The 23,465-nt window shown below is 43.1% G+C and overlaps 2 protein-coding genes across 2 annotated transcripts; one reads left to right on the top strand and one right to left on the bottom strand.

Moving 5' to 3' along the window:
• Positions 1-1,334: 1,334 nt before the first annotated feature.
• On the bottom strand, positions 1,335-12,630 carry LOC308133858 (discoidin, CUB and LCCL domain-containing protein 1). The gene is made up of 15 exons (XM_080501382.1): positions 12,479-12,630; positions 9,841-10,062; positions 9,220-9,357; positions 7,280-7,331; positions 7,132-7,204; positions 6,885-7,018; positions 6,701-6,738; positions 6,298-6,489; positions 6,056-6,168; positions 5,758-5,932; positions 5,581-5,673; positions 5,339-5,432; positions 4,921-4,958; positions 4,722-4,829; positions 1,335-1,803 (listed from the first exon to the last, which is right to left on the bottom strand). Exons 1-15 carry the CDS (start codon positions 12,579-12,581, stop codon positions 1,373-1,375), a joined length of 2,004 nt encoding a protein of 667 aa, XP_080357508.1. The 5' UTR covers positions 12,582-12,630; the 3' UTR covers positions 1,335-1,372.
• Positions 12,631-16,804: 4,174 nt separating this feature from the next.
• On the top strand, positions 16,805-22,098 carry LOC308133238 (glucocorticoid modulatory element-binding protein 1-like; the record flags this gene model as incomplete). Its single annotated transcript, XM_080500539.1, has 9 exons — positions 16,805-16,944; positions 17,174-17,229; positions 17,430-17,551; positions 17,680-17,783; positions 18,348-18,532; positions 18,843-18,989; positions 21,022-21,159; positions 21,368-21,484; positions 21,572-22,098. Exons 1-9 carry the CDS (start codon positions 16,820-16,822, stop codon positions 22,096-22,098), a joined length of 1,521 nt encoding a protein of 506 aa, XP_080356665.1. The 5' UTR covers positions 16,805-16,819.
• Positions 22,099-23,465: the final 1,367 nt, after the last annotated feature.

Raw genomic sequence — 23,465 nt, 5'->3', positions numbered from 1 at the left:
TAATTCCGTAAATACGAGGTCTCTTCCCAATCCAGCAATCATTTCTTTATTAGATCTCAAGCAAAGTACGACGAGTTTACACAACTTGCACGAGGCAAATGAGCGTTGTAAATATTTTAAGATATTTTTGGAAGCTCTTCCTCCACGCCTGTTGTAACGCAACACAGCATAAGCACTTGTTCCAATCACACGTCAAGCCAGCTGGTATTTTTTGTCAATATGGTTTTTTATTGTGCCTTATTCCGCAGTGGAAAAAGTTATTCCCCTTTGCCCTGCCGTGACGACACAAAGTGTGTCAAAGCTTCAGTAACCTTTTCCTACTGAATAAACCTGGCAGCTGACCCTTTCTTATACAAAATGCCTTCCAACGGGGGAAAAAAAAGTAAAAATTTCTATATTAAATATACATCTCTTTAGGGTTCCATTACAATGATAAATGAGAACAGCAATGTCATGAATTCAATTAATAATTTAGTAACTTGATCAATTCATAAACAATGTTTTCCATGTAAAAAAAAAAAAAAAGATCCAGTGAAATATCTGGGCAATTAATGTTCAAATAAAAAAGAACAGCAGTTCAACATATAACATGAAGGCGACATGCTGGAAATGTTTGGATAAGATCAAGGATTTGTGATTTACTGAATTTCTTCAGCTTTGGCGTGTTTGTGAGACTGAAAGCATCCTGCCCCGTCGTGTCTCTGTTGTCCTTCAGCCAAAACACGTGGTTCATTGTAATCCCACTGCACCTATTCCAAAAACGCTTCATAGGAATCTTGAGAACGGGAACCAGCAGATGATCCATGGTATCTGGTGGTCACGGGAGCCACCTAGTGGTTATATAGAATCATAGCAACACTCCAGACCACTGTTGCAAGTGTTTCCTTTTCAGTGCTTCTTAATTCTTTTCATGAAAATGTTAGAAATCATACAATTGTGAGTAAAAATGTTTTCGTGAGGATAATTCATGTTTTCTTCAGCCGGTGATATCGACGGAGACGTCACATCTCTTGTGTTTCTGGAAAGTGCAGTGTGTGATTTCTATCAATAAACAGTATCTTGTGAGACACGGCCAGACTCCTCTTTTCTTGTGTGCATCATGAGAAAGGAAACCTTGTTCCCCTAATGGACTTCCTGCGAGGAAAGTTTTGTGTCCATATGGCTCTCGGGTCATTGTGTGAACCCTCTCTGACGTGTGGTAGTTCAAAGTAGCCTCGCTCCCATTTGGGTGATCAGCATTAGTGCACTCTGGGACAGCCCGGCCCAGCTCAGTGTCCTCTTGAGATCACAGCTTGTGTCCCCCCCCCCCCCCCCCCCCGGTGTCTCAAAAGAGCCTTTTTCCTCTCTGCACGTGTCCAAAACCTGCAAGCGCTCACAAAGGCTCTTCGTACGTGTGCTTCTGTAGTAAACAGTCACGTGACTTGGGCTCGGCGTAAACCGCGCTGACCGGTCTGGGGCCGTTGGCGCGTAGCACCGGAGTGCAGTAGCCGTTGAAGAGCATGCGGTGTGAAGGGCAGTCGTACTGGCTGTGGCCCGACGCGGGAGGCGCCGCGGCGGGACAGCAATGCCGCTTGCCTCCGTGGGCGATCCCCGCCAGGGCCGCCGGCTTGCCGTCGGACGGCTGCTCGCTGAACGGGGTGGCGTACTCGGGCTCCGGAGGGAGAGGCTCGGCGTACTCCGGCACACCGCCGGGAGTGTCGTAGTGGCTGCACGTGAAGGCAGTGGTGTAGGCCTTGTTTAGGGACGGTCTGAATGTGGACCCCACCTTCTGTCTGATCGCCGTCAGAGCCGGCTCAGCGTAGTCTGGAAAAGGGGAAAATCAATTAAATTACTGTTTTTTTTTTAAATTTTATTAATTTTGAGATTCAGCTCATCAGATTCATGAATTATATTATTTTTTTACATTTCTTTTTTCCCCTTTTTGCTTTTTCCAATTTCTTGTGGCGACTTAACAGTAACATTTTCTGTAGCACTACTTCAGCAGTGTTTCTGGAGCCTTATCAACCCAACATCAGATTAAAATGAACAGACAAGTGCACCTCAGACCAAAGGGTGTCACTCAAATAGTTCTGGACCGTCCAGTAGTGTGGTGGTTAGTGCCTTCTAGTAAGAAAGCTATGGGTTTGGGTCGAGTCCAAGGCTTTCTGCGTTAATAGTACCGCCGCTGCCCTGAGCAGTGTCGCTCCCCTCCCCTCGCGTTGAACGTCCTCGGCCGTGTGAGGAGATTTGACAGGTTGCTGTGGGCGGACCCAAACGTCAGCTACTGCAGAGACACCTTGAGAGGACCAGACAGCTGATTGGTGCGGCGGCGGAACCCGAGTGACAGCTGCTCAGCGTCAGCGACTGATTGTGGGACGTCTCAAACCTTCAGGAGGAGGGAGAGCAGCAGAGAGCGCCGGGGACTCCGCCTGGGGTCGACCGGTGATCGCTGGACCTTGTGATATTTATGCCGCGTCTTTGGAGCTAAATGATAATAATATTGAAGACGACTTGAGGGTGTGTAACTCCCTCCTTCTCATTTGTTTGCTGATTCATATATGCGTTTGTAGAAGCCTGATGTCCACTTTTCAGAAGAGAGGAAAATGAAAATAATTTCGTGCTAAACCATCTGGTTTTTTTTGTTTTTATGTCGCACCGGTGCCCTGTCCAGTGTGTATCCTGCCTGCACCCATTGTCAGCTGGGATCGGTTCCATCGCATCATGACCCTGAACTGGATAAAGTGGTTTGGAGGATCCCCCCACCCCCTTCCCCAACACTCGTAACAAACTAACACATTTGAAATGTTTCTAAATGTGATTAATTACAGTGGTTTCAGTTTAAAGAAATGTGAATTCATGAAATATTGGCAAATACCCTATTTTGGATGATCATGAATCTTAAATTATGTATAAAACCAAAAAGGTGCAAAACATTTACCGGTAAGTTAAAAAAAAAACCCAACTAAAATATGAAAAATGTTGGTCTACATGACCAAAGAAAATGACTTTCCCGTTATATTCAGGTTGCGATTTTTATTTATTTTTTTAAATCCGCTTGTCTGGCTAAACCAGGCAGGCCATGAGGTATCAAACAATCTAACGTGATTAAACGGTTTAGGTGTGTGACCTGAATTTTTAATTGATGGCCTGATGACTAATTCAAATAAATATAAAACGAAATAGGATCTAAACATATAATTAGGGTAAAAAATGTGACTCTGAATCTTTTAATAATATTGGCTGAATGCAGACAGGCTCACACACACACACACACACACACACACACACACACACACACACACACACACACACACACACACACACACACACACACACACACACACACACACACACACACATCAGCTGAGTCTGTTTAGGAGTCCGTACAGTCTTATGAGTGTTTCCACACCATAGTTTTCTTCTTGATCTTTTCTTGACTTTTACACTTCCTTGCAGCTGCCATTTCCTAATTACACGGCAGACTATTGAACTGGCAAGCTGGAAACACTTTGATATCTTTTTATACGCTTCTGGAGCTTTGTAGCCATCAATTAACTCCAGTTTTATGTCCTCGGGCAGCCATGTAGAGCAGTTCATACCAGTTGAGGTTTCAAAATGAATTTGTCAGTAAGGATCATCAAATGACACCTAAAGCTGACAGTTAACGATTTTCATCAGACGACTTTGTCTTCTAATTTTTAACTCTGGTAAATGGAAAAAAGTGAATCACTGGTTTACTTTTTGAAGACATGAACCGTTTATATCCATTTAAAGCGAGGGCTGTAATAATTTTGAATTTAAAACGTTATTTGAGCTGCAGCTTTATGCCAATTTGCACATCTCCTGTTTGAGTTTCCTCAAAATAATTAAGAGAAAATGTATTTCGCTGTGGATATACATATATACATATATATATATAAAAAGTTTGTTATTGGAACAAAGCAGTGCATCACCATTAATTTCTAACAATGATAGTTGGGAAAAGTACCTCCAATAGCATATTTGCATATTTTTTGGCCAGAGGGGGAAAAAAAAAAAATCATACTCATTTGTGTCTCATGCAGAAACGTCTGGGAATGTGTTTTTCTGGTTTTTGTTTTTAATGGACACTGTGTGAGCTGTCTGGCTACCAACAATGTCTCCCTCTCCGCTCAGTTTAAGGAGGCTTAAAGTGCAACTCGGGCTCTGCTCACTGTTCAAACCGAGGCTGTGGTGTGGGAGGCCCAGACCTTCCTCAAGATCCCACAGGGAACCTCAAACCCCGAGCTATTTTAATTAGACGGGCTTTAGTGAGGGCTTTGATTGTCTTAGCATTGACCCTCTGTCCTGTTTACCACTAGACCTCTCAGCGAAGGGCCCCCTCGTCAGAAGGGGGGGGGGGGGGTTGGAGGCAGAGATGGGACTGGTGGTGGTGGTGGTGGTGGGGGGGGGATGTAGGCCCAGCGCCCTTTATCGAGCTCCAATTAAAGGGACTCTTTCAGAGAGGCTCCGTGGACCAAAGAAAGGAATGTTTATACTGTGACTGGGTGATGGGCTGAGCCGGGGGGGAAGAATGGACAGCCTGCGGAGAGAAGTGTTTGCCTGTCAGGCCGGGCATGAGCTGCTCAAACTGACCACTGAGCCACAGACTGGTTGAGCGGTAAAGTCTTTGGGGAGGGGGGGATGTTTGAGGGGAAAAGTGATGGTAATCAGAGCTTCAGTTGTGATCTGTGTTTGAAAAATAAATATCCGGGCACTCTTACCATTGAGAAGGGGGCTCGGCAGGGCATCGTGGACATTTCGCTCCAGAGGATAGGAGATCAGCTCTGATTGTGAGCAGGGAGGAGTCTTTGCTTTGAAACTCTGACAATCTATTTGAGACAAAAACACACATAATATATGTCTGTTCTTTGACCACGTGAGATTGACATTGGAGTCAGAAACTAAAGTAACGTGACTTACTTGTGGGCAAGGAGTACTTCAGCTGGGAATCTTTTTTCCTGAATTAAAAAAAAAAAAAAAATGGATGTATGAATACTATGTATTGCAACCTTGCATTATTATAAGCCATTGACCAAATACAATACATGTTCATTTAAAAAAAAAAAAAAAAAAAAAGAAAAGCTGACGAGTCAATACTTTTGTCATTTTTTTTTTTTAAACTTAAGGAAGATTTACTTATTATGAAATATAATTTTCTCGGCTACTGTATTCGTGAATGTCATAACTTATAAGCTAAACTTGAAAAGACTAAAACAAGACGTGACACATTTTGCTAGTTTCAGTGTATGAATGTATTGCATGCATTGTGTATTGGTGGCCCTCTGCGTGTTACAGTTCAGTGTCCATATCGATCTTCAGTGGCATTAATGGACAGTACCTCCGCCTCCACCAGACTCCAGCCAACAAGCAGCTCCCGCACATGATCAGCCCCAAGACCACGCCCACTGCCACCATCACCGGCTGACTGGAACCTGCAACAGTGTCAGTGTCCGAGTAACTAAACAGTTTCACAAATGTGAGGAAGGAATGCAGTTTATTGCAACGTACACACAGTTTTGGCTACTGTGAAACTGTACCCCCCCCCGAAACAGACTCGTGAAATCAGATGGCGATACATACTTGGTGTTGTTTCCACCAACACTGGACCCTCCGTGGAGGCTGTAGATGGGCCTGGTCGCGATGTGCCCGTGTTGACTTTGATGGCCGGAGACTCTGACCAGCAAAAAGTCACATTTGCAGTATTCAGACGGGCGATCAAGCGATGACCGTCTTCATTTTGCCATTTTTCTCACTCACCTCCGGATGAGCGTGACCTCGGTGTGACCTTTGCAACTTGACAGCCGAGAACTTGGATCTGGGCCGAGGCCCTCGCGTTCCAGCTGAGTGGCTGCAGCCGAACAAAGCGAGCCACCACGGGAGGAAACAGACTGTTGAGCACCCTGAGGTGGCCATCGCTGTAGGCCTCAAACACCTGAGTGTAACACAGGAACTGTGGTCATGTCTCCCTCAGCACAGCTTCACCGAAAAACCACAGTGGCCATATAAGGTCGTCACGTTAACAAGTGAATGTAAAAGCATGCGGTGCCACACCCACCTTCTTCTCTTTGCTTGGAGCACCTTTGTAAAGCCTCCAGTTCTTTCTGTCCTTGCTAAAAAGAAGAACGTAGGTTTTTATGTAGTACTCATTTGATCCCATTGTTAATACTCCTGAGAGAGAGGGGGGGGGGAAGAAAAGAAAGCAAGTTGTTTTCTTTTTAGAACTGCAGCTGTGACGAAGTTACGTGTTTTTTTACTCATTCGCATTACAAATGACAATTCAAACTTGATATTATGTACCGGTGATGGTGCTTCTGTCGCTCAGCTCCATCTCCACCCACGGGCTGGGATCTTTGCCGTCTGCCGCCCAGAGAAGGGACTCGTGGCTTCGATCCATGCTTCCCGGGGTCCAGAACATTCTGTGCTCCGGACTGTTCTTCTCCCAGAAAGAGGAGGCATTTAAACCCGACACCGTCAGGGTGTTTTTACATTCTGTTCGGGGACCAGAGGAAAGGCCCTTGATCAGGATATTGAAACCCACACAGCCGTGTTTTCTGTGAAGAATTCCTCCACTAAACATAAGGAATATCTCAAATTTTAAAACTGTACAGTGTGTTTTCAGGAAAGTGCTGAATCATGTGATTTTTTTTTTTTGAAAGTCGGTTTACTGTGCGCAGACACGGATGCCACATGCGGCTCGTACCTTGGCTGAACAGCAGCTTCTTCTCTGATAAAGATCCTCTGTCGAAAGAAAGCAAGCTGAAAGGTTAGTACTTGTAAATTAAGACAAAAAAAACTCCCTTAAAATACTTTGGACAAACTAGATTTTTTCACACATTTCAAATTGTTAACATAATCATTAAAAAAAACAAAACAAACAAACATACGTTTTAGACAGGATTCCATTAGCGAAGGTGGATTCGTAGAGAGTAAGACTTTTCCCACGATTCACAGCGATGCGACCTCCCAGACTGTCAGACGTGGCTCCAGCATGTACTGCAGACTTGCACAGGACTGAGGTCTGCAGCAGAGAAGAAAGGTGGAGGCACTTTCAGCAAGAAAGACAAAAAAAAAAATTTCTGAACTCGTGAAAAAAACAAACAAACCCCAAAACAAAACAATTGGCATGCTTACATCTCTGTAACCGTATTCAGAGTTCCCCCAAATGTCGCCTGTGACATTCCTACATCCAGCAGGGCAGGACACGCTGAGAAGCAGCAGCAAAAACACGTGAGGAACACTCGCAGCCACGACGAGGCAGACGTGGACGTCAGACGCTTACCTCAAATACTGCACGTTATAATGAGATCCTCGTCGTAAACAAGAAATAAGATCTGGAAAAAAAAACAAAAAAACACAACAGAGGGTTAACGACTTAAAAGTGTGTGTGGGTGAACTTTGTCACTTTTTTGTTCTGTTCTGTGGGACAGTGTGCCTGGGGCTTATGTAACGGTTCCCACCGTTCACTCGAATACAGAAATGCAGATTGTGTGTGTTGGGACTACAGTCCAGCTCCAAGTGCGCTATATTGGGGGACGAGCGGTCGCCACTGTTGATGTGACTAAGCCCTTTGTTACGGCGACTCTTGTCACAGTTCACGAGTGCAGCCGGCGCTCAACGTGAACAGACAGTGGTTTGTATGTCTGAACATGAGCTTAGCTCCAGACACCGGCGGATTTCATAAACAACTCGGCAGAAAACAGGAAATTATGACGGTGTACAGTACGGATGACCTCACACACAGACGAGAGCTGTCTCTAAGTATAGGCTGGTATTCATAGTAAACACGTCTGCGCGGGTCATTAGATCTTCACAGAAACCATCCTCGATGTAGTATTACTCTGAGAAGAAATCTGAAATGGGAGGCAAGCGTCTGAACATTTATTTATGTCTGTGCACATCTAAGTCTGCAGCGGCGATGGAAAGAGTTACAGACCCAATATGTGAGCACGAAAACATGATCATTGGACTGAGCAGCCTGATGGGAACAAACATGGGACAACAGTGAGTTTGTAGTCGCTAATAGGCTAATGAAGAGGAGGAGGAGGAAGGGGTTTGGCAAGTCTGTCCAAGTGACAGACTGAAGCCCGAGGCCTCACTTCATTCAGCCTGAGAGAAGTCTGACTCTTTTTTCTCGGAAAACAGGAAGATGGAGGATGAATGCCAATAAGCAGTGACTCATACGGTCGCACACAAACACACGCATACAAGCGCCCACCAAATTCAATATCCTCACAGACGCTGGGGTTAAAACTCTACGGCGTGAACTGGTAAACATGGACACGCTGCAAAGCGGGCCTTTGCAATGCTGAGATCGCTGCTCTTCACACGCGGCAACAGTCACAACATTATAGTGGTACTTCACGATACAGGAATGCAGCTGAAACCCAATCAAAGGAGAGCCTTTTGTTCAACATCCATAATGTATGAAGGTCTGAGCCGAGTTGTACCGACTGACATGTTTCAACTTCTACATTTATCCAGTTCGTAGTGCATTTCAGGTCATGCTAAATTGTTTAAAAGAAACATTTGAAAGAAAACTTGATGATTCAGCCTGAGAGAAGTTAGTCTTTTAATGTTTTAATGTTTTAAAAATACTCATCTTGTCTTATGAGCTATTTTGTATTTTTCCTTCTGAACATGTTTACTATGGTTTTCATCCGTTTTCTTTTTGTTATCACTTAATTTTATCTGGTTTTACCATTAGTTTAACCCAATTGTTGTCATTATGACAGTTTATCTTTTAAGTTTTTGAAGTTACGTGGAATCCACTATGCTTTCTCTCAATTCTCATAATCACCAAGTTTAGCTTTTTGATATTCCCGTCTTCCATTTATTGTTTACGTTTCACACGTTTCATGCCCTTTTTTCTCAATTTAAATTAAACCAACCTGCATCAAACTTTCTCTGTTAAAAGTACTTTGAAATGACTGTTTGGTGCTTTCAGACAGTTAAATCAGATTAAAATGTAGGAGTTAATCAGTGGTGGGGCTGAGTTAATGCAAATGTCATGTTACTTTGTAACTTAAGATTAACTGTTTGCATTTAAAGTGAGAGAACTGAGTATCCCTTATCTTAATGAAATAAATCTGTTCGCATTATTAACTTAACTTATTATTATTAACTTCAGAAGTTGGTACATCACTGCCCTCACACACTTACTGAAGCTGCAAACGTCTTTAATAAAATGATCAGTCAAGCAGAAAGTGTTCCCAGCCATACCTGGATATTGCTCTGTGGCATAGGAGAGCAGAAACCCCCGTCCGGACCGGTGTGGGCCCGACCGGAACGTTACCGTCACTTCATTGTTCATGAACGTCACATTTGTTTGTGTTGCATCAAGTTTCCTGCACACCGGACCTGAGAGTGAGAACAAAAACCAACAGAAACATCAACACCCTAATTTTTAAGATCTGAGAAAAAAAATATCGCTCTGAGTTGGCGCTGACATCACAGGTTCTTGACTGCTTGATGGCGAGCAGAGCAACGCGCGTCATGATGCAGAAAGTCTGCGCGCAAAGGCGGAGGCGACGAAAAACAATTGTGAGCCGGTCCCGCAGGAATCTCATTTCAAACACCAGCTGAATATCTCCTCTCTCCTGACTCAACTCTCCTTTTGGTGTGCTGTCAAGTTTTTCGTGCCCTCAAGACGTGAATTTACAAAGCTTCCATGCAGGTCGTACAGACGTCTTGTTACGAAACCGGGTTCGCCCTTTTTCTGCCAGTGTGTCAATCGAATGGCATGCCCTGCGTGGATACTACAGCGGCGGCTGGAGGAACGACCGCCGGAGACGATCAGAAATGCGAGCAAGGAGGAGAAAGTGCCCGCAGGACGGAACTCACCCAGCCTGGGTTCTCCATTTTTATCTGTGATCACCAAGGAGCCGTTGCTGCAGCCGGGGCTGCTCTCGACATCAAAATCGCCGAAGAGCAGCACCAGCCTCCGCCCCTCTGGCACACGAAGCCTCCACCGACACCAGGTGTTACTGGGGTAGGTGCCGGGGTAGTTCTGGGAGGCTATAGTGCCAGACTCCACTCCCAGCACTGTATGTCCACAGCCATTGCCTGATTCATGACACAAGAAAAATAAAAGAGGAGACAAAAAGGTGTTTAGATAAATCTTACATCAAGCTCTTTAATGACGCCTTTACTTCCTGTTCTTTAGACTTTTATGGCAGCGAATAACTTTCCTTGAAACACGCAAAGACTACGGCCAATAATTATTATTTTTTAGATTATTTGGATGCTCCCAGTGCTTTCTTTGTAAATTAGCAGCTTTTAGTTGCAGTTTATTCAAATGTTTAATGACTGAATATGTGGAAAAGCTGCAGCTCAGGTAGTGGTTTGTCCTCCAAATACAGGATCGGTTGTTTGAACCTTACACGGAAACTATCTACATTGGCGTGTGAGCATGTGTGTGAATGTGTTTGTGAATGGTTTAATATCGGTAACACTTTCAGACTGCTCAGAAACGCTGACGATGAGACAAGTCCAGTTATTTCAGCTATACAGTCTGTTGTGTGTGTGCTACGCCTTCTCAAGCAAAGAAAATACACAGAATAGTTCAGATTTTTTTTTTCTTTCAACGAAGCGTTTCAGATGAGTAATAAAAGTAATTTGAACATGCAAAACAGACCAGAGCGTGTCCATACTCTTCTCAAAATACTATGAGATGACACGGCTCTCTACAATCATAAAACCCGAGGACGAACCCGGATGAATCAGAGCGTTGTTGTCTTTTCATATGAATTATGTTTCTTTGAATGGTTCGTTGGTGTTGATTTATTACTTCCTTTGACCTGGGGTTGCCATGACTAACACTTGAACTGGAGAGGAAAACGCAAATATTTATATCGTTGAACATCGCCGCCAGAATGAAAAACTCCAATGAGTCAATTCTTACAGTGACCACATGTCGATTAGTGCCGTGTGGGCGGCTTGCTCTAACCCTACCCCCAAAAATGTTGAGACATGACGTGTTCCTAGAATGGTCAAAACCTGAGGAAGGCAGCAGGGTGAGTCTGAACCAAAACACTGTGCCTGTCCCTGTCTTCCATATAAGGGCTCCTGGAAATTTGTTGGGGGGGGGAAAACTACAGGATGACCTTGGTCTCACCCTGTGTCACACATCCTGCATCCCGCCAGCCTTCTCCCCAACACCTCTTCAGCTCCTCTTATCGCAACACTTTGAATGTCTTTGCCCCTCCTCGAGTCCCCAAAGGATTCCCTGGAAATACCACAGTGACATACTGTAACAGCAGGAAGCAGACTGTGGATCTGTCACTTTCCGGTGGGAGGCCACAGAGGCAGCCACACCGGGGAAGTTGTGGGTGGCCCGGTTATTGTCCCCTGCTCACTCAACTCTTTCACCTACAGTCTGTTTACCGGCTTCTTCGGTCTGTCAGTTTCTTACTGAAAGGGATATCTGCTCCTCAGCCCGTCCTGCCTGGTTAAAGGGAAGGGATTTAATTACAAAGAACTCAAATCAGACTTGGTGGCAGGATTGCAGACAGTCAATCGCTAGCATGCCAGCAACATTGTTTTCCCACTGGCGGCTTTGCCGGCAGGTCCTTACAGGTCTGCACCGGCAGACAGGATGTTCACCTGTGCTACCTGTCACTACTTCGCCTTATCCAGTCCCGGGTGTCTGTCCCTGTGTTGTTGCACGTTTGCGGAAACGTTTTCCCCTGACACCGCGGGCCCCACCTCAGGGAAAACCGAGTATCGCTGCCAAGTTGAGAAAGTGATTCAGAATCAATAATTTACTCCAGGCTTAGGCACCGTCCTGTTGACGAAAAGCCAAAACCACTGAGACAGGCAAAAACAACAATGAAGATTTGTGGTATGGCTGGCCAGCGGGAGTCATCGTCTGCAGAGTAATTACTTGTTTGTGTGGGTGTACAGACGGTCACTGTGATTCATACTAAGCTTGACCACTGAGTTGAATAAAAAAAAAAAAAGAAAAGAAAGAAAAAAAGAAGAAGTATGTGGGAAAGGTGGCTGATAGCTGGGATCAGTAGGTAAACATGCACAAACTAGAGAGTATGTAAAGAATGCTACCATGACATCACATGTGCGACCTTTGTACCTACTTCACCTCCAAATACTACATTTTTATACACAATTTAGACATTAGACACCGTGCCATGACAGTGATATGCTCTAAGATAAGAAAAACATAAAACGACAAGCTATGTGCATAGTGAATGCCTTGTGGTAATAGATGTAAAATACAGTAAACATTCATACTTCGTAGCAAAGTGTGATAATAACGACGTTATAAATGATATGAACTGACTTCTAACAAAAGGAGATCATGTGTGCATTATTCTACTGAATAGATGGATGTCTCTAACAATTAAAACTCGTATTTAAGTCCGCAGAAACTTCGAAACAAGCCGCCCCGGTGAGCAACATGACGGGAAGATGTTGGGAATCCGGGTTCGCGTCAGTCTTATCTGATCAAGAGAGGTTTTCTTACCCTCCTGCCCGCGGACAGCCACGGAACAGACGCTAAAAGTGATCCAGACAGCGGGGAGAAGAGACTTCACAGCATCCCAGATGTTTTCGCACTTTATAAGCATGATTTTCTGCGCTGTGCGCGGATAAAGGTAAGGTGCATGCCTCGACGGCTGAAGGTTCCTGCTTCAATAAAAAGTTGTAGCTCAAAGTACTGCATATTCACTATTGGCCGCGAGGACAGAACTCCACTTCCCATTGGTCCTCCCGACTGTCAATCACAGTGTCTCGCGCATTCCATTCCCAAATAGGGGGTGGGCTGATTTGTAGGTGTGTGCAGAGCAGCAACACTAATGATTTACTCCCAGCGAAGATGGAAACACTTCTTACCTTGTTATGATGGAGCTTTCCAGTTGTATTGCAAAGAAACTCAAAAGAAACTTCCCATTCACATTTAGAAAACTCTCCAGACAACAAAAACAGTCTATATTGAGCTGCGGTATTAAACTTATTTACAGTTGAAGGTTCCATATACAGGCCAGTTCGAACATGAACATATCAGCATAATCGTCTAAAAATAAAGAATCCAACCGTAATTGGATTCAAGATACAGGATATTAAATGTATTCAAAATACAAGATATTTGACATATACACAGATAAATGGACATTTACACTGTACAATGAAAAGCTTACTTTCCTGGTCCCCCAACCTATAATTAACTAAAACGTCGCTTCGTGTAGACTCTTAATAAGCTTCATTGTAAGACTAGCAGTAAGGCGAGTAACAATTTTTAAACTGAAATGTTAAAATAATACAATAACTAAAACAAATGTTTTAAATTAATAGCAAGCCTACAAGTTATTCTTCGTTTGAAGTCACCAAAGAGTAACTCTTCTATTTTTAAGTAACTCGTCAATTAGTTTAATAACAATTCACAATCACCTACTGATACTGATGATTGGACAATCATTAGCAACCCTTGTTCTCTTCTGCTAGGTTGCCTATGCTTTACCAGTATAGCCAGACCTACTTTTCCATCCCTAAAACTAAAAGCCAACTCTGCCATCTTCTGGTGGAACACAGGCAAGTAAATAAAATGTGAAACATGTTTTTCAAGTGCTTATATTTAATATCTAATAACAATTTACACCATGTAACCCATCCACCTTGAAATGTAATTGAAACAAAATATTGAATATGATTAAAATTCAAAGAACGGAATATATATTTTCTTTCTTTCTTCTTATGTAGATTTCTTTCATCAGAGCAATAACCTGCTTTGTAGCTAGATTTGTTCACAGTACAAAATGTGATTTAATAATTTTCATATTATATATAATGTCATAATACTAGTGCATGGTGGAGGAACTGCTCATCTGCAACTCAAGACATGATAAATATCAGTATCTCCACCTCTATCTGTCAGTCAGTCAGTCAGCCCTAACGTTCACCCTTCACTAAATCATTATTATTAGTTTCTATCGTGTACATTTGGCTTTCCAGTGCCCTACATGTGGCAGTTGTGTGTTATTTGGGCATGCTGTCATGTTATGCATCATCATGTTTCATTCATTGTGTGAACCTTGCTCCACGAGGACAGCACTCTTCCTTTGACTCTGAATAATAACACTCAGTCGGCGGTATTCTTTCAGCAAATCTCACATGAATATTGTTTTCGCTGACAAATAATACATGATCAGACCGATTGCAAAAGATAGCCCGAATTATCCGGCCCCTGGCCCCCTTGCCCCCTAATTTCAGAACTATTGACACAGTTTATCTTGTATAACGTCTGTCATCTTTACTTTAAGAGTTAAATACGTTTTACGGCTCCATGCGAATGTATTCGAGGAAAGTTTACACACACAAAAAAGGTCTCTTTTCTTTTCTACCATAAACGTGATGGACCGTTGGCTCGCTTTGAACAAAAAAGCAAACCCTGCCATCTTGTGGCGGACCGCGCGCAACAACAATAACAACAAGCCCACCACAACACGCAACTCTCTCCGGCGGCGCGCCGAACAACATGAACTGAACAAGTTGCGTGTTGATTTCAAACTATTTCGCAAGAGAGGAGTTCATTAAGTGCATTTCTCCTTGTTTCTGCGGTGACGGTCACGCGTTTCCGCGGCCGGCCCGCGCGGTCCTTTGAGCCTGTGCGCGCACACCGAGCCACATAAGAGCAGTTTGACCGATTTACACATCGCGTGCGAACTAACCGCTTCTCGTGACAGCGGGACAGATGCTTCTCAGGCAAACGCTGCCTTCACTGCAGGAAGTGCACCGGGGGCGCACGGCGCATGCTCCGGTGACGCTCCGACGAGCGCAGGATGAATTGTCCTCTGCTGTGAAATAAATAAAAGAGGGTTGGGGAAAAAAAAAAAACGGTGAGTATAACTATGACAGTCTTCAGTTAAAGTCGCGAGTGCGGTGTTATTGAGTTTTAGTGAAGATCCGCTGCTTGGGTTTGTGTTTGCCTGCGCGCACTCTCCGTGCGGTTTGTTTGTCGGGGGGGCCGAGTGTGCGTGCTGCCGCTCCAACAGACGTCAGATTGAGTGGGTGAAGGAGGGTGAAAGAGGCACGCAACTGTCCGTGCTGGAGTTACTGATCCAACAAGGAGACACATAATGTGACTGCGGAATGTGTTGACCAGATTATTGCTCTGTCTTACACTGTGCCTGATTTCTCTGTTGCGTCTACATTAATCTGCTGCTTGCGTGTGACTGAAAGTATGTTTATATGTATCAGGATTAGTTTCTGACAAGTAATGGAGAGGCGTTTTATATTGATTATGTGGCTGTGTGCATGAAGACTTTGTGTCTGCTTGGTTCATGGTTACTACAAAGAATACTGAAAATGTGTGTACTCAAGTAAAACTACTGTTCCATTGCTAAACTACACTCAATAACACTCAAAAGTACTATTGTTTAAATAAACGTGCAAACTACGAATACAACACTGCTAAATTCAGTGGTTAATTGTTATCAGCGTAGTTATTTGAATGATTTGAATCCCGTTTACCTGGATACAGTAAATATATTAAATGCAAATGTCAGACAGATAGTGAAATCTATAAAACGTAGCTTATATCTATGTGTCCAGAAATGCAGGCCAAAGCGTTAGGTTGTAACTATTTTAATTACAGTTCTGTCATTTTGGAAAAAGCAAAGTTATTTACATGTTGTAAATTTTACCTAAGTAAGATACTTGTACAAGTATCCCTGAATCATACACCATTACTGTAAAGTATATGCTTGTAAATAACAAAAGTTGAACACTTATCCAAACATTTGTTACGTTTTAACTACATATAATTGCATTATAGGTAATGATTATTAATTTTTTTATCTGTCTGTAAAAAATTCAATCATTCAAAGCAGAATTCGTAGACAAAGAAGAAAGTCTATAAAAATACATATAATTTGTGCTATTCATTGCTATTGAAACTGCATTCATTCAAATTGTAGACATACTCTGCAGCATCCCAAGATTTCAAAAGTAGCACAATTAAATGGTGTAAACTATGCTTAAGTATTACATAAGTAATACAAATTCCTGGAACTACCATTTAGTTACAGTGGTGTGACTGTTTGCAATGTGTTACTTCCACTTCTGCATATGTACCAAGTAAAGCATCTATTTGTGCTGTGGTGTACTTATTTAAGTGTGTGTGTGTGTGTGTGTGTGTGTGTGTGTGTGTGTGTGTGTGTGTGTGTGTGTGTGTGTGTGTGTGTGTGTGTGTGTGTGTGTGTGTGTGTGTGTGTGTGTGTGTGTGTGTGTGAGTGTGTGTGCGTGTGCGTGTGTGTGTGTGTAATATAAAGTAATTATTTTCAAATTGCTTGTTCAACAGGTTTTTGTTCAGCATATTCATGGTTGTAGTATCACAAATGCAACAGTTGTACATTTCAATTTGGGTTATAATTTTAGAAATTCCCATCAAAAAAATAAAACATATTTACCAAAGGATTATTTCACTCGTAGAGCATACCATGCTTGTAATATCATGCCATGTTTTTCCTTCCTTTATGTTTTAAATGATCTTCTCCCTTCAACCCAGTTTTGGTAACACTTGATCCTTTTGTGCCATCATTCAGGATATCAATGTCTATTCTTAAAAGTGATATAGAAAATAGAGGCCAGCCCAGTGCAAGGATTATGCCACTGTAAGCCCAGGATGTACTCATTTCTATGACAGTCGCATGCCAGAAAAGACAGTTGGGAGGAGGCTTGTGTTGAATAATGTGTGCATTAAAAAGCATGACTGCATCGTGTGTGTGTGTGTGTATGTGTGTGTGTGTGTGATCTGGATGTTAACATGCGTGCTTGGCCCTCTCTGCGTGCAGCTTGGCAGGGAGGGGTGATGGCGGGCGCTGAGGTCACTGTGTCTTCAGGGGAACTCATGACGGTGAAAGAAGAGGAGGGGGAGTTCAGTGGCAACAACCATAAGACTCAAGTCATCCTGCACCTGCAGCCCATCCTGCATGGGTAACACACGTTATATAATTTAAGAGGCCACTTGATCCTTGTTTGTGCTATGTGATGAAAGAAATTAAGCAAATGTGATTGAGAATATATTTGTTTGAGTGTCCACATATGCTTACTCAATAAATATAACCTCCCTCTATTATTCTTTCTGATGTTAACATCAATATGAGCGAATGTTCCCTGATATGTTGTTAGATTGTCACATGTGAGGATTTGTCGCCCTCTGCAGGGTAAGCGATGAAGTGGCTGACACTAACACTACAGTTTTGGCCATTGAGACGCATGGTAAGAGAGAAAACACTGCTGCTGAGACAGATGATCATCATATAACGTCAACAGCTTGTTTAGTCCAATGGAGGTCTAATGTGTACATAATGAATCAGAAGCACTTTTGATAAACCACTGGAGATCACTCGATGGGGACGCCTGCAGTGGGGGGGGGGTCACTGTAAGTTATGGTGACGATTTCATCTTGTGGTGCTCAGATGACTGTAAGGCAGACGGAGACGAGGTGGAGTATGGCTACCCCATCACATGTGGAGACAGCAGGGCGGTCCTGCTTTTCAAGAAGTTTGTGTGTCCTGGAATCAACGTCAGATGTGTCAAAGTAAGTTTATATGTGAGAACAAAATGATTATTTCCAAGAACCCCCTCCTCCTACTATTTTTTTTTCTCCATGTTGGATTTTTTTTAACATAGATTTTCCATGAGCATCAATTTAGTTCTGTTTCACAGTTTCATGACCAACTCATCAGCCCGAAGCAGTTCGTCCACCTGGCAGGGAAGGCCACTCTGAAGGACTGGAAAAGAGCCATCAGACTGGGAGGGGTGATGCTCAGGTGAGGAAACTTCCAAGAAATATTTCTCTATCTGGAGACTGCAAATCCCTGCCGGGTCATTTGGATGTTGCGGTTGGCGTTAAAGTCTCAGACTATAACACACCCCAGTCTGATGGCAGTGAACACCACATCTCTCACTCATCCAATTTACGATTGCGTGGAGTCTGTCGGCGTCGGTCTTTGCCAGGACATTCCAGAGGCAGTCAGTCAGCGGCCGTATTATGAAAGCAGGATCAAATGGCATGTATGCAAGCTCGCTGCTGAGTGATACTTCTCACCTCTTTATCATGTTTGCACTTGTTGTCGGCGTTAACAGGAGGCAATAAAAAGGCAAACAACCCCCCCCCCCCCCCCCCCCCCCCCCCCCAGCAGGCAGTGTCTGTTCTTTTCGATGTTATTTCAACCAAAGCCACTATCAATGAACACAATGTCAAAGAAACCCGTGAGAATTTATCGGGAAAATTCAGACGATTCCGTTTTAACGTCACAGAACTCGCTAAGCAAAAGATGCTTTCTCGGATACTCTGCTGTGATGTGTTCGTCATCCTGCTTCTCTCCATGCAGGAAAATGATGGATTCAGGACAGATTGACTTCTACCAGCATGACACTGTATGCAGCAACACCTGCCGCAGCACTAAATTCGATGTGCTGATCAACAGCACGCGGTTTCCCCCGGGAACCTCGGTGCAGCCAAGCATGTCGTGTCTGGCTCTTGACCCGATTGGAGGACAGGTGCCTCCCTTGACAGGTAGATTTCAGCTGGCATTTGGTTTCCTCCTTATTTTTTTCCTCTCCTCCCGCATATGTTCAGGCTGCTGTTGTACCACTGAGATGACAGCAACAGAGGACCAATAGAAACCACTTGGATATTATTCCTTAACACAGTAACAAAACTGTAAAACCCAAGTTTCTTGCTGTGGATTGTGGAATTTGAAAGAACGGAAATATAAAGATTCAGGAAAGCCCCCAAGCAGTTTTCTCTCAGCTTCCCATATGCAGTTGGTATCGTGTGCTCTTGCGTCATAATTACAAGATATTCACGTTCGCTGCCATTTCAGGAGACGGACAAAATGCTGCAGAGGTAGAGGAGCCTTTGGAGGACAGGTTTAGTGCTACAACAGAATGGAGCACTGGTGCGTCACGATTCACAAATCCCACTACGGCCAATGGACATTCTGCCAAGAGAAAGAGGGCTGACACATCTGGTAAATCTGAACATTTATACATTGTGTGGGAGCTTGTGGGAACTTGATTAGGTAGAAGGCATAATACCTCAAAGTGATGTCGAAGAACCTGTGGTATATTCATCCTTCTTCATACCAGCTTTATCTAATCCAATCTGACTCACCCTCGACGGGTAGTCAGTCCACCACAGGGCAAATAGTGCGGCAGAGGGATACACACACACTTACACACTGGTACTTGCAGACAATCTAAAGGTAACCTCACACCCATGTCTTTGGATTATGTGATGAACATGAAAAACTCCTGTATAGACAAGGGGAACATGCACCTGGAAACAGATGTCCAGGTGCCGAGCCCAGAATCGACCCGGGGGACTTCTGGCTGTGAGAATGAGCATGCTGAGCGCTGCATTACCATGGAGCCCCTCCAATATAAATACTGTGCCTTATCACACAGCTTTATTAAGTATATTACATTTATTATACAAACCACAATAATCAGCAACAGCAACATTTCTTGTCGTTTTGGATCAAACCCAGTGGGGAAGTGAAATAGGGCGGTGTGTCAATGCTCCAAACTTTGTTCCCTTGAATGTTTCCCCTGATTGTCCCTAAGATGAGTGTCTCCAATCTGTGATTTGCCCAAACATTACAATTCACTGGTGAACACACTCACACTTCGGCGCAATTGAACAGCATGTCACGTCATCCTGCAATATGTTATAAGATGCACAATTGTCCTTCGGATCATTAGTTTGAGTCTTCCGTCTTCCTAATCACAGAACCGCCCATTAAAGGGCAGTGTTCTGCTGGTAAATTTGGAAGTGTTTGACTCGGTGTGGACGCAGGCACAGATCCAGACAGCTGACCTTCAGTTCTCATCAGGGAAGACATTTGTAAGCCGTGTACTTTTAACACATTTATTGCGTGTCGTCCTGGAGTCTGTCAGTCCCTCGTGTCACGCCTCTCGCTACAATTGTTTAACCCCTCTATTGCACCGACTCAGTGAACCTCTGAATCTTCAGATGTGTGATGTTCAGCCGGAGCCTGTTCTTAAAAAAAAAAAAAAAAAAAAAAAGTTGCTGACCACGGGCGAGTGGAGAGCCATGTCTCTTTATATTACCATCGACAGCATCTGACATTTCTAAGTGCCTCCTTCTCTTCCAGAGACCGAAGCTTTGATTTAAGGCCTTTTAAAGGTGACCTGATTAGGCTTTGTTCCAGGTGGACTTTAGCTGGTAAAGCAGCCCAGAGCGACGAGTGGCCGATTGAAATGTGTCAGTGGACATGCACAGTTTCTGCTCAGTGGATTTGAGGGAAAAAAAACAAACAAACTGCTCATCGCATACCCACATCTAGTTATTTCATTGTTCTTTGTAGTCTGCATCTGTGACTTGTATGATTAAATTATAGTTCTGGTTGCTGTAAACACAAGCTGGACTCTATACACGCAAAATATTGTATTTTTCTCGACAAACTTTCAAGCAAAGCCGTCAAAGCACATTTTGTCACTCGGATTAACTCTCCTCCTTCTGTGTTCAGTTTAGTATAGATCCAGAGTCATTTTTCATTCTCCTGCTCTGCCCTCCTTTATCTCGCTCTTCTTAGTACACCTCTTTTCTAACCTATTTTCCCCACTTCTTCCTGTCTAACCCTATCACCAATTTCACATCTTCCCTTCCAAGTGCTATACCTCGACCACATCTCATTACTTCCTTTTTTATTGTTTCTTCAACATCGACACCTTTTCCTGTTTCCCTATGGACTCTATTACTCTTTCAGTGCCTCAGTGCTCCTCAGACTCCAGTTGTTTCTGTCTACACCTTCTTATTCCCCCTGCATTTGTTACTTATTTTGTTTGGATTTCTCTCTGTTATGTCTGACCTCTTTTTTTTTCTTTTCTTTTTTTTTTTACACAACTTCACAACACGCACACAATTATTGTGCTTTTGTCCTGTTTTGTTGCAGGTTCTTATCATTTTTAACCTGTCGAACAACATAAAAAAGTACTCCACATGCTATCATAAAGTACAATTGTATTGATTGTCTTTAGATGGAGTACTGAGTCTGTGGAAGGACGTGGCGGATTCAGGACTGATGGGCGAGGTCTTGTCCAGTTTACAGAGTGAATTGATAACCACATTCAAGGGAGTGGAGCTTCGCAGTGAGAAGGCCAACCTGCAGGAGACGGGTACATTTCCACAGTTAAACCTGCTTTACAATTAATCAAATTGCATGAAGTTCAGTTAAGTGACCCCCCCCCCCAAAAAAAAACAAAAACCAACAAACAAAAAAAGACGTTTGAAAGCTCCAACATGTTTTGTTGATAATGTGTGCAGATTTAATTTAATTTAATTTTTTTATCATTCAAGCCTGACTTGCTGATTTTGTTTTGTCAGATGCCATCATACTTAATTCCCTGTGTGAGATGTTTGGGCTCCTGGACTCAGTGAAGCAAGCCGTGGAAATGAGGTGCATCCAAAATGAAGAGAACAAAGTCCAAAACAGTGTTTATGGTGAGAAACCTGTCATATCGCCAACCTGCAGTGAATGCCTTGTTGTTTTGGGTGAGGTTTATTAATGGGTATGCTCTGTTTGGATAGTGCTGGATGAAATATTGGAGAACCAGAAGAAACACAGTTGTGACAAAGGCGCATCACACAGAAGCTCGTCTCTGAAGCGCCTTCGACCTCAACGTCAAAGCCCGTCGGACAACCACGTTCAGAGCTTGCTGTCCTCCATCAAGACCAACACAGTGATCCAGCCTCTCTCTGCGAGCGGCTTACCTGCTGCCTCTTACGCTCAACTCTTCACCCGCTTCTCTGCCTTCACTGGCCAGCGCCACTATGGCGGAGCGGGCAAAACAGACGGGGGCGGCCAAAGTGCCGCGCCGGAGAGGGAGAGCGAGGCCGGCGAGGCGGGGAGGCTGGAAAGAGTTCACCGACTCGGACAGCAGGACAACGGCAAGAAGGACACCTCAGGGATCCACAAAGAGCTGAGACGGCGGACCGTAAAGTTTCAGGAAGACTCTCAAATTAGCAGTGAGGAAGCAGGAGAGACAGAGCGCGCGGATGACATTGAAAAGGTGATTATAGCGAGAAAGTCATCAAAGAAACATAAAAGTAAGTGAGCCAGATGACCCCAGAGGGATTCTGCGGTACTAATTGAGGAACTGTGCCTGAAACTAAAAGAGGACACACTGTGGGGAGACAATTAAAAAACAAAACAATATAACTTGGTCAAACTGTACTTTTTACTCTTACACTTGTATACTCCGAGTTTATATGGAGTGCTTAACTGCAGTGAGGTTGCAGGCACAGATTTGGTTTTCCATCAGGGTTGGAATGACAAAAGGATGTTTTCAGACGCAGACGGTGAAGAGATCACGTGATGGTCAATTATCAAAACTGATTCAATGAAAATGTATTTTTTTCAAGGAGAAATGCCAAAAAAAGGTTGATTCCACCTAATTTTTCTCAGTCAGACGTTTGACCTTTGTGTTGGCAGTTGTTGGTCAGATACCATGTACAGTATTTTGAAATATGAAAAGGTCACTTTGGGCTCTGGGTTTTTGCAATCGATTCGTTTTAATGTTGATATTCTCTCAAACAGACACAGTTAATGCGGTCAAGTATATCATAAAATAGTTTCAACTCTCGTACACAAAACTTTCAGTCTAATTTGTTGCATAGAGCATTAAAATTGATTTCCGAGACAGAATATTTCTTAATTCTTGTAAATAGATTATTTTTCAATCTTAAAGTATTTGGTAGCTATATTGTTTCCGAGGCTTAATCTATTGAACAATTTTTCACTTGTTCATAAATATTTTCCTTATATTTGTAAGTGAAACTACTTTGAGTTAAATGTGTTTTTAATTTTGCATTATTTGGATTAAAAAAAACAAAACAACAACACTTCATCACTCAGGCTTGTGTTTAAAACATTTGATGTTACAATATCTTGAACCAGCCTAATATCTATGCAACAGAAAATCACTGCCTGAGCACTAATATTTTTCTGGCAGTGAAAACAACATATAAAGTAACAACAGTAACTGTTGATGCTGCTTTATTTAATGTACTGTACAATGTAAACAGGTGCTGGGAGCGCATCATGCTATGATTGACCTACAATGTCATTGCTATTCCAAACCCAAAAGGGAGACAATTTGTTATAAACATAAAAGTGCGGTTAATAAAAGGACACTGGGCGTCTGAAGTGGCCGTGTAAGCTAATTAGTGCAATTGGAATAAAAAAGTTTGAGTTCAATTTAATAGAGGCAACGTTTAAGCTTGCTCAAAAAGCAAACTTCACACGAATCATTTTAATGAATCTTTTTTGTTTCTGTTAGATTGTTGATGAGAATTATAAAGTGCAACTGACTTATTCACAGTGTGGCTCGAAGGACAATAAAAGATGTGTGTAGGGCAATTTTATTTGAAGTTTCTTGTTAGTTTTAATCCAGTGGGTTTCATTCATCTCTTTATCTTTGTT

This window comes from Blennius ocellaris (genome assembly GCF_963422515.1).
Source record: "Blennius ocellaris genome assembly, chromosome: 8".
Taxonomy (NCBI): domain Eukaryota; kingdom Metazoa; phylum Chordata; class Actinopteri; order Blenniiformes; family Blenniidae; genus Blennius; species Blennius ocellaris.
This window is presented reverse-complemented; position numbering and strand designations above follow the sequence as displayed.

What these genes read in the sequence shown, in the direction of transcription:
- LOC308133858 (XM_080501382.1), bottom strand. Translation starts at nt 12,581, where the DNA reads ATGCTTATAAAGTGCGAAAACATCTGGGATGCTGTGAAGTCTCTTCTC. An exon ending in TGCCACAGAGCAATATCCAG is followed by an intron (nt 7,332 to 9,219) that starts GTATGGCTGGGA and finishes TTTTTTTTCCAG; the next exon opens with ATCTTATTTCTTGTTTACGA. An exon ending in CTGAATACGGTTACAGAGAT is followed by an intron (nt 7,019 to 7,131) that starts GTAAGCATGCCA and finishes TCTCTGCTGCAG; the next exon opens with ACCTCAGTCCTGTGCAAGTC.